This window comes from Copadichromis virginalis, linkage group LG3, assembly GCF_057382275.1.
Source record: "Copadichromis virginalis isolate Kocher_CV1m ecotype Utaka linkage group LG3, C_Virginalis_male_GT1.1, whole genome shotgun sequence".
Lineage (NCBI taxonomy): Eukaryota > Metazoa > Chordata > Actinopteri > Cichliformes > Cichlidae > Copadichromis > Copadichromis virginalis.
In genome coordinates, this window is record NC_140620.1 from 29,326,547 (window position 1) to 29,337,925 (window position 11,379).

Here is an 11,379-nt window from a genome sequence, read left to right on the forward strand (position 1 = left end):
CTTGGGCTTTGGAACCAGCCTCCTGGATCGGGGCTTGCCCTTGGTGAGAGGCAGTGGGCTGAGATGGGTTTCTTAGTATCCCCTCAGCTTGCTGCCATTAGGATTACTCCCGGTGGATGAGAGGGTTTGTACCCTGCACTTTCAGGTCAGGGAACAGGTCCTGAATGTTGTCTGCGCTTATGCACCAGGGAGGTTGCTGGACAGACCTGGCACACCTAAAGGTATAGTGAGTGAGCTGGGAATGACTGGCAAAGGTCCCGATCTGTGAGATCTTCAACGCACACCTCCAGCAGAGCTTAAACAGCAGTCAGGGGGGAAAACTAGGTATATTGAGTCTGAATGGACCATATTCAGCACCTCCATTTCTGAAGCACTGTTGCTTCAAGATGGAGCAACAGGTCAGACAGTATGGGCTCAAAATGTGGTCATAAATATTTTGTACTTGTAAAAAAGATTTGTATGTGTAAAAAAGATTTGTGTGTGCATATAAAAGATTTGTATGTGTAAAAAAGATTTGTATGTGTAAAAGGAATTTGTGTATGCGTAAAAAAGATTTGTGTGTGCGTAAAAAATTTGTATGTGTAAAAAAGATTTGTGTGTGGACTTAGAAAAAAAACCCCTGCAAGTTACAACTACGGATTTTTGACCCTATTTTTCTTCCCTTCATCTGATTGGTCAATGTCATGTCAATCACAAATGTAACAATCCAATCAGAGAACAGATGGGTTTGGCTGTCGGAGGGGCGCTGTTTTGAACTGCAGGTCCTTGAAGGGTGATACCGTTTGAAGCTGGAGGATCGCTATATAAATATCCGATAGCAGCTAGGTCCCCTAACTTTCAGAAGCTGTTGAAAGGAAAAAGTTGTGGTATATCAGTGGTTAGAAATAACATTATTACTTTAGGATTAGTTTAACACAAAGTCAGGGCTGACCCAGGACCATTGCTGTGAGTCACAGTGGCAGCATAAAAGTCCTTTCACATCGGATGCAGGATACGCTGCTAATGCTAACTGCTAACTAAAAGCAAAGGATCCAGAATTTGTTACGCTGGCTGCTGGGCTCTGTGGGTTTTTGCAGCTGCTCTACCTGTACTAGATGCACCTGCTCCTTGTCTTTTCTATCTCTGACTTTATGTCCTCTACAAGAGTTTGTTTTTTTTGCTAGTTCTTCAAATGTTCAATAAAAACATGTATGCTAATTCATAACGAAGAAAGCTTTGTAATGAAGACTGTCATTTCCAAAACACTGCCCGCCCCCACCCCGCGGTCCGCAGCGCTGTTGAAAAGGCTGTGGAAGTCCCTGTGTTAAACACGTAGACCTGTGACATAAAAATCACCAAACTCGGACGACCACAGACTGTTTTCCTTCGTGGTGATGAAGGAAAACGCTGGGTTGGCATGTAAAAGGGCATTTATTCCCTTCAAAGACCTGCAGTTCAAAAAAAGCGCCCCTCGACAGCCAAACCCATCTGTTCTCTGATTGGATTGTTACATTTGTGATTGACATGACATTGACCAATCAGATGAAGGGAAGAAAAATAGGGTCAAAAATCCGTAGTTGTAACTTGCAGGGGTTTTTTTTCTAAGTCCACACACAAATCTTTTTTACACATACAAATCTTTTTTACGCACACAAATCTTTTTTACACATACAAATCTTTTTTTACGCACACACAAATTCTTTTTACACATACAAATCTTTTTTACGCACACACAAATCTTTTTTACGCACACACAAATCTTTTTTACAAGTACAAAATATTTATGACCACATTTTGAGCCCATACGACAGTGCCTGGTGGTAACCCCCGAACCAAATGGTGAACACCAGAGGTGGTTAGCCTGTCAGATTTCGGAGCAGCTCATAGGTACTGACAGATCAAGTGGAACAATGAAGGAACTGACCTCCCAGCCTATTGTTCCTTCAGTGGGCTGGTTTCAGTCATTATGCAAATGTACTGTTTATAAGACTGGGGAAATCTGCAGCCAGCTGAGACTGAAGAAGTCACTTGGATGAGTGACGAAATGTTTCTCCCACTGAAAACGCTACGTCCAGATGAACAGAATCAACCTTTGGAGATCTATGGACGGTACAGCTCCTTGTGACTGTTTAACTTGTAGCCAAGTATCTCACTGATCACTGTTGCTGTAGTGTAGATCAGCTTGTTAGCAGTGTTGGTTCAAGTTACTTGAAAAAAGTAATTAGTAATTAATTATTGATTACTAATCCCCTTACTTTTCTGATTACTTATTTTCAAAAGTAATTAGTTACTTAGTTACTTTTTAAAAACATGATACACAACCCGAATAGGTAATGTGGCGTGTTGAGGGAGCAGCTAGTTCTCTCCCATCATGCCTTGGGACATGCTGCTGTTTAGGTGTTCTTGTTTTATTGTTTATGGTTATGTTACTTTTAACTGTTATCTTGAATGTTGTGTTTATACTGCGGTACAAAGTCACTGACAATTACTGTTTTGTAGAAAGAATGCAGTACCATAAGTGAGTTCTGTTATGCTGTTATTGACGCTCAAAGTACATTGTATTACCACCAAGTGTTTAATAAAGAGCTCTTGGGGTCAAACAGCAAGCTCGGTCTCTGTGTGGAGCTTCTTTGTTAAGATTCCTCTGCATGCCACAGTAATAAAGCTATAGACTTTTAGCCCAATTCTATTTTTAATGCACAATCTATCATATAAAATGTAATCAAATGAAAAAGTCTCTTTTAAATATTTGTTTTCTTAGTTTTAATCTTTTAAGTGTATGCATATTGCATCAAGCAAAAATTAAACTGTATGCAACAGTCTTTGACTTGAAGAAATTATTGAACATTTAAACTTATTTTATAGTGATGGGATTTCCGGCTCTTTTTAGAGAACCGGCTCTTTCAGCTCCGAACCGGCTCTTCAGGTTGTTTTGTTGCTTTAATTCATTTATTATTAACAATAATATAAAATTATGCACAAAAGGAATTACTAACGTAAAAAAAAAAGTGGTTTTATTTATATATGTTTATATATAAATATATGCGGTGGCCCCTAGAGACAAAATACATACAAACTCCAAAACTGTCAGGTTTCAGTTAACGGACTCAGGCGCAGACCGGGACTCCTTACAGGATTTACAGATTTTATTTACACAACGACACCAGGTGATGCTATTTACAAAGTGCTGGAGGGAGGGGAGGGGGGTCCAGGGTTCCGGGGTATGTGAGGGAAAAGACGGGAATCTGACGTCCTCCAAAGGCTCTCTCTCTTCACTCCCCACACTGGGGAAACACCATCCACTCACTCGTCCACGGGATGACAGGCAGGCAGGGAAAGGTCCGGGATAGATCTGTACACAGAGATTATAGTTAGAGGCGAACAGACGGAACGAACTCACAGATCCTTATTTACAATCTACTGAGCGACTGACGCTGATAACTCAACGATCCAGCGACGAGTGACACAGTGCTGCTGTCTTAAATCGGCCTTGTGATTATCCCGATCGGCAGCAGGTGCGTGGGCCAGGGGCGGGAGCCCATAATGAGCATCGCCCCGGCAGGAGAGAGAGAGAGAGAGAGAAAACATGTTGCCTAATACAGAATCAGCTGGTGAGGCACAGGGACCATGACAAAAACACATTTCTAGCATGAACTGAACTTCCAAAGCAGAGCTACTAGATCACTTAAATTACACAATTGAAAGCATATGTGTGTTGTTTGTGTATTTATACACAGGCACTCATATATATTCAAATAATTAAAAAAAAAAGTTCATTTACCTGTTATTACCACACACCAAATCCGGTCGTTGGTACTTGCTGGCTTGTGTAGCCACTAGGTAACAAAAGCTCAACACTGCGCCCAGCATCCTGGAGCACTTCTGTTGTCTTTTGTACGTGTTTTGGAGTTTGTATGTGCTTTGTCTCTAGGGGCCACTGTAAATATACTTTTATTTATTCACTCCACATAAAATGTAATAAATAAATCATATAATACAAAAAACAACTATTTACATTTCAACTTCTAACTATTTAAATTTTCAGCTTTTTTCCTTTTAAAGAAATGTAAAGTGAAACACAAAACACTGCAAACCACAACACAATTAAATATAAATTATAATATGAAAACAAAAAGAAGATGCATATTCTCTGTCATATGGGCCTGCATGAATAAACTTTCTGAATCCTTTATCATCTGCAACTGAAAATAGTTGTGGATGATTACTATACCTTTCTAATGTGACGTTGTTGTCCCTGGCTCTCTTTCTCTCTCTCTCCCTCCCGCTCTGTTCCTGTGCTACTGAGTGTAACTACCGCCCCTCCCCCCTCTGCCCAGCGTAAAGCACAAGGCTCCCGTGCAGAGTGAAGCGGAAAAAAAGTGCGAGAGAGAGGGTGAGAGAAAGAAAAAAAAAAAACCACGTGACGGCTCGCGATAACGAGCCGGCTCGCGTCGTTCACGTCAAAGAGCCGGCTCTAAGAGCCATTTCGTTCGCGAACGACCCATCACTATTATTTTCTGCATATTCCAGCATACAAAATAAAATATTTTTTGTGTTTATACTCACTCTTTCAAATAGATGCAAGTAAAACACAGCAGAAAATAAAATAATTAAAGAAAATAATTAAAATCAAAGATTAAGCAGCACTAAGTCCTGTCGCTTTTAAATCTACGTATTTTCACCTGTTTAGCAGTAGTGGGGCGGGTTACCACGAACGTCGCACACCCCCAAAAAGTAATCCCGTTACTTTACTGATTACTTATTTTCAAAAGTAATTAATTACTTAGCTACTTTTTAAAAACATGATTTACAACCTAAATAGGTGATAAAGCGATAGATCTTTCAACCCAATTCTACTTTTTCTGCATAATCCATCATAGAAAATGTAATCAAATGGAAACGTCTGTTTTTAAAACTTGTTTTATTAGTTTTAATCTTTTAACTTCATGCATCAAGCAAAAATTTAATTATATGCAACATTCTCTGACTGGAAGAAATTTGTTTAACATTTAAACCTATTTTCTGCACATTTCACTACATAAAATAAGATATTTTTTGTGTTTACACTCACTCTTTCAAATAGATGCAAGTAAAACACAGCAGAAAATAAATAAAATCAAAGACTAGCGATCTTGTTGCTCTATTTTCACTTGTAAAGCAGGAGTGGGGAAGGCGGAGGTTTGCCCTTGTGCAGGTGTGCCGCAGCGGTCAGTTGAAGAATCTGCGAGTTTCTCTGTGAATTTCCCATTAGGTGGAAGCACACTCAGTGCTTGCTCGGAAGTTTAGAGTTTTTTTCGCTGTAGAAAGAAGTTTTCTTCTTCAAGTAACACCTTACTGCCCATCTCTGCTTGTAACTCGTTACTGCCTATCAATGCTTGTTAGTTTTGGTAATGGTGACTGTAGGTATCGTCCGTAGTGCTGCAGTCACATCATCTAGGAGATCTTATGAGGGTACTTTACGTAGTCTTTGTAAACGGCTATGGAGCATCCAGGTTTCAAGCTTTGCCATGATCCCGTCTATCAGGTTAGTTCCTCTCACACTTAACAATCCTTCTCCAATCGCACTTGGGGCTTGGTACCCAATCTCGGGTGGGGGTGATGATATCTCCCCCCTGACCTGTCATCCTGGTTCCCCCTTGCCGTCCTGATCCTCAAGGACCCCCAGAAGTGACCGGTCCCCTCCAACTACCGCCCAATAACCTGCCTCAGCACCACATGGAAGCTCCTGTCAGGCATCATAGCGGCTAAGATGAACAGGCACATGGGTCAATACATGAGCGGGGCACAGAAAGGGATGGGCAAGAATACCAGAGGCGCAAAACACCAGCTACTGGCAGACCGAGCAGTCAACCGAGACTGCAGGACTAGGCTGACCAACCTGTGCACTGCCTGGACTGATTACAAGAAGGCCTATGACTCAAAGGCCCACACCTGAATCCTGGAATGCCTAAAACTATATAAGATCAACAGGACCCTAAGAGCCTTAATCAGGAACTCAATGGGGATTTGGCGGACAACACTAGAGGCTATCCTAATGCCCATAGCACAAGTCACCATCAAGTGCGGGATCTACCAAGGAGATGCACTGTCCCCACTGCTGTTCTGCATAGGCCTGAACCCCCTCAGTGAGATCATTGACAAGACTGGCTACGGATACCGACTATGGAATGGAACAGTTGTCAGCCACCTCCTGTACATGGATGACATCAAGCTGTATGCCAAGAGTGAACGAGACATCGATTCACTGATCCAGCAATGACATCGGAATGTCGTTTGGACTGGAGAAGTGTAGTCGGATGATAACAAAGAGAGCGAAGGTAGTCAGAACTGAGGAGATTGAACTACCAGAGGGCAACATTGCAGACATAGAGGACACTTACAAGTACCTGGGGTCCCACAGGCAAATGGAAACCAGGAGGAGGCCGCTAGGAAAGCTGCAACCACCAAGTACCTGCAGAGGGTCAGGCAAGTCCTGAGGAGTCGGCCGAACGGTAAAACCAAGATCCGGGCTATCAACACCTACGCCCTGCCTGTGATCAGGTACCTTGCTGGGGTAATAGGCTGGCCAAAGGAGGAGATAGAAGCCACTGACATAAAGACAAGAAAGCTCCTTACCATGCATGGAGGTGCAGGTGCAGGCTGTGTAAAGATGCCCCAGAGGCAATCCAGCACATAACAGCAGGGTGCAAGATACTAGCAGGCAAGGCAAGCTATGTTATTACGTCAACAGGTATTTTTGAAAGCGCAGCTTGGGTCGTTTGGGCCTTTTGTACTGTGTTGGATCACTGAAAATTGAGGTTTGTAAAGACTCCTGCCAGGAAGAGTTTCAAAAACTGAGATTTTGTGTTTACATGTGGACAAAAATTGAGATTCAGTCATGTAACGCAAAAGTCAGGCGCCTTTTTTGACGTCACACTGTGCACCATGTTATTGTTTACATAAGATGAATTTCTACAATGGCTATTGTACTGTTGCTGTTAATCTTACTATCTGCAGTTTTTACACGCTTACATAAACACAAGCAATTACTGTCCCTCCACGTCAGAGTGAACTTCAGACGTGGCTTCTACATTCAACAACCCAATTCACAACCCAAGTCGTGACGCCAGTTGTTGCTTTGACATGTCCCTGGCAGCGTTTGACTTAGATGAAGATGTTTTTTTCAAAACTGCACATATAGACAGGATTTTTTTTTTATGAAAACAGAAAATCTCAGTTTACAAAAATATCCATTTTTGGATGTAGCCTGAGTGACTGTTCAGCCCGGATGTCTGTTCCCTATCCCTCTTGATCCCTGAGAGTCATTCCCCACTTGCATCTCAGCACTAAGTGCTATATATGTTTATTTACAGTCACAAATCATGATAACCTTCAGTCCTCTCACACACACATGAGAAAAGGTATGTTGAAATGCTGCTAGTTGTCTTCATCTCCGTTAATGGAACTTAAGCATCACCTACACAACATATCCTGCCCACAGTTTATACCATGTTTTCCAATCCTCCAACTTCTTTTCATAAATTGTCTTCACTTGCTGTTACATAACTAGTAAACTGATCTCTATATGTACGTAAAATAATCATGATGCCCTCTAAAAAAAATTTTCATAAAAGCTCACTTCGAAAACTTTTACAATATAAACATTACTGAATTATTTCAGAAAATGTTCAGATATTCAAATTCATTCATTCAAAAAATTCATTCACATTGGCATGTACGTCAGATGATGCTGATACTAAAGCATTAACAATATCAACCTTGCCAGTGTTTTTTTCCTCTGGGCTTCTTCCATTTGTGTCTCTCCTTTGTCGTATCCAAGTAGTGAGTCTAATGTACATCAGTGACAAGAAACAAATCTATTATGTAAAATACAAATGAAGTAAAGCAGATTTATCTTAAAAGATATTTACAGAACCTTATACAAAGAGAGAAAAAGTACAAAGTGTGCGCATTATACTCATATAACATTTATTAGTGTCAGTAAAGTGTTTCATTATTTCATTCGAATGCATACTTCACTCCACATATTGGTCTTTTTTATTTGTTTTTATTCTAACAGGACAGAAAGAAGCAGAATGATGTGTAATCAAGTATGAACTAAAGTATTCACGGTGTGCTATGTGGGTGTTTCTGTGGATGTGGACTTTATTTTAAACATACCTGCGGTGATACATCAATGTGGTGATACATCACAATAAGAATCACATTTTATTGATGGTATTTTGTATTTAATTTTTTAAGTTAACATGTTCAAAAACGTTACAAAGCATGTACATTTATGGAAACCATGTTTCTTTGTTGTGTAATCATGAGTATATACTGTAAGAGAAGTAAGATAATGATCTATAACTTGCTTTTACAGGAACCTGGTATCAAAGGTAAATATTAATCAAAAAATAACATTATTCAACAAAACAAAAAAACAGGAACCATTTCAAAGCCTGGCATTAAGGTTAAAGGTAACAAATCTGGATATTATCATTCTAATGAATCTTAATTTTCATTGTCAAAGGAGCTTCAGTTCAGAACTGAAGAAGCTTTCCATATGGGAAGAAGCATCCCAAATGGAAAAGAAATAGTAAAAACTTACATGTTTTACTCATGAAAGTGGCCACTTTCTCATTACTTTCATATATTGTTTTAGTAAGTATCCAAAACATAAAAGTTTCATTTATATAATTTTTCAAGGGATCTTATATCTATTTTCACTCTTTTCATACAAGTTTCACACAAGACAGATACAAGATTTATAAGATTTATATATTTTTTTTTTCCATATGGGCTGAATCTTAATTAGCATTCTTTATCCTTTACTTCATGAATAACTTTATTAATAAGATTAGTGTTTAGACAAATCTAAAAATATTTTTAAAATGTACATTTGGTAAGACAGCTCTCACAAATACATTAACAATGCCATGTAATTCCAATCCAATGAATATATGCTGGTGGCACCTGTTTAATTTACTGGGTAGAGCAAGTGACTCATGTAAATGCTGTAAGTCTCATACAGAGGGTATTTACTGCCTTCCCCTCAAAAATTATCACTCACTTAAATCAGTGATGAACACAGATCAACTCAAATACTGTAGACATGTGTTCATTGTGTGAAGTGGATCAGAAATATGTACTCTCCAGTCTGGCTACACCTAAGCCCCCTTTCCATTAGTACCTTCTCAGATTACCACACGACTTGGATCAACTGGTTTTCCATTACAATCCAGTACTACCTAACATATACTCATGGCAACTAATCAATAACCATTGATTAATGGTCATAAATGATCATGAAGTTGTGCTTATGGCCAAACAACGAGTTTAATTCATTATACAACTTAACTATTTCTAAATTTAGCGAAACCTGCAATCAGCTGAGAATTCTCTTTCACTTGGATTATTGATGATGAAACATTTCACCCACAGAATTAGAAACTCTTTAGTATATCAGTGCTATCTTGAGCTGGCAAATACCCTCTTAAAACATGTGCTTCGCTTAATAAAATTATGTGTTAAAAATATTATTATTTCTTAGCACTAACCAATTCTGCTACGCTCTTAAAATTAATAAAATCTCATAACATTGCAAAGGCAGGATCATTCCAAATGTTTCTATTGCTATGCTAACGTGAAAAAAAACTAACTTCTAATCTTGAGCACCACTGAATGAGGTGGCCTACTACTAGATGGAAGAGGCCACCTTGGAAATATGCAGACTGACAGATACTCATAAAATCTAACCATTGTCCTGACAACATTCAGGAACAAGTGGCAGGAATGACAATATTGGGGGCTGTAACAGCACAACAATGTATTCCATATCTATATTAATTCAGTCATGATTTGCACAAATGATGGACAAAAGTTGAGATGAAACTCAATATAAAACTTAATATCAACATATTTGTTACACATCTGTTTCTCTACATCAGGATCAAGTTGTTAGCATTTAATGAATAGTGCTGTGAGTGTGAATGTATGCTTATAAAGTCCAGTCTTAAGTGTTTTTATTTTCTGGATTTAAACAAACAATACGCTGGAAATGCATAGTTTGATTTAATCATCAGTTTCAGTTAAAGCTTCAATAAAAAGCACAAATACACAGATGTTAAAAGTCAAAAATCTCCTGTTCAATACGTACAATTTTCTGAGTCACTGACTGTTGTTCTTAAAGCACAGAGACTTGGATTCTCTGTAAAGAAACAGCAAAGGTAACACCAGAGTGCTGGGAACATTAAACCACATATTAGAGACATTTATGATACACGCATTTGCTCCTCCTGACATGTTGGCCACAGCCCATGCTAGACCGCCCACAAACCTCACCACCTGTGCTCCCAGTATGGCCAGAATAGTGTAGAATGCCCTGAGTTTGACTGACCTCTCCCTGTTTGAACTCTGTTCTCCTGGACCTGGACGTTTCAAAACGTAGAGAACAGAGAGGCTGCAGAATGAGTTGATGATAAAACATAACACCACAAGGAAAAACATCAGGTTTAGAAGAACATACATATTCACTATCAGAGCTGTCCCCACAGAGCAAAGCAGCCAAATGCAGACAATGCAGATATTTCTGATTCTGACCCCTTTTTCATATTTCAGACTAACGTAGGTGATGGGATAAATCACAGCCAGATAGCGCTCCACAGATGTCAGGATATGGAAGAATGTCTCTCCTAACCAGGCAAAAATAATAAGAGGTATCCCCAAAGACATTATGCTTGAATCATATGAATTGATACCATAAATGGTGAAGATACTCCCCAAGTTACAAATCAGCTCCATGACAACCACATGATAGGCGAAGCTGTCAGAGTGACTTATTGCAACTGCTGAGGAGGTGCAGCGCTTTCTCCACCACTGCTGAAGACCATGATAGAGGATGAGGATGCAAAGAGGAAAGAGGAGGATGTGGAAGGAAAGATATGCTGTATAGATGAAAGAACCGGGTCTGGTGGTCAGACAGTTGATGATATTGTTTGATATCACCAGGGAAGGCGGTGGCTGAGGGAAAGAGTTGTTGGAGGATGAGGAGTTGGCTGGCATGTCTGGAAAAGAAAGAGAAGCAACTTTCTTTTGTTTTTTTTCTTTTTTTGTTGAAAAGTGACATCCCCACTGATACAAAAACTGGGGTAAAAGTGTGATTTATGGTGATTTTTTTTTGGGGGGGGGGAGTTTTATTTTATTTTTTTGTATTCTCAAAGATGAATTTTTAATAACTTAAGAGTTTCCTTTTTTCCTTTCCTTTTCATTTTTCTCAAGTGAAGGTATGTTCGGTGTTTTATATTTAAATGCATTGTAATGCTTTCTGGCACAAATAGATTTTTGGTAATGACACAGAGCCCTTTCCCAAAATAAGACTCTGTATACAAGATTAATATTGCTACTGACACACAGTACTTA

General features: G+C 39.4%; 1 protein-coding gene and 1 long non-coding RNA gene across 2 annotated transcripts; both read right to left on the reverse strand.

The window, feature by feature from the left end:
- Positions 1-3,103: 3,103 nt before the first annotated feature.
- LOC146714009 (uncharacterized) lies at positions 3,104-3,573 on the reverse strand. Its single transcript, XR_014919292.1, has 2 exons — positions 3,413-3,573; positions 3,104-3,331 (listed from the first exon to the last, which is right to left on the reverse strand). It is a non-coding gene; the product is annotated as an uncharacterized LOC146714009 (long non-coding RNA).
- Positions 3,574-10,128: 6,555 nt separating this feature from the next.
- Positions 10,129-11,022, reverse strand: LOC146714010 (uncharacterized). Its single transcript, XM_085439516.1, has one exon. It carries the CDS (start codon positions 11,020-11,022, stop codon positions 10,129-10,131), a length of 894 nt encoding a protein of 297 aa, XP_085295642.1.
- Between the last annotated feature and the right edge of the window lie 357 nt (positions 11,023-11,379).

Coding starts and splice junctions, on each gene's coding strand:
- LOC146714010 (XM_085439516.1), bottom strand. CDS start 11,022: ATGCCAGCCAACTCCTCATCCTCCAACAACTCTTTCCCTCAGCCACCG.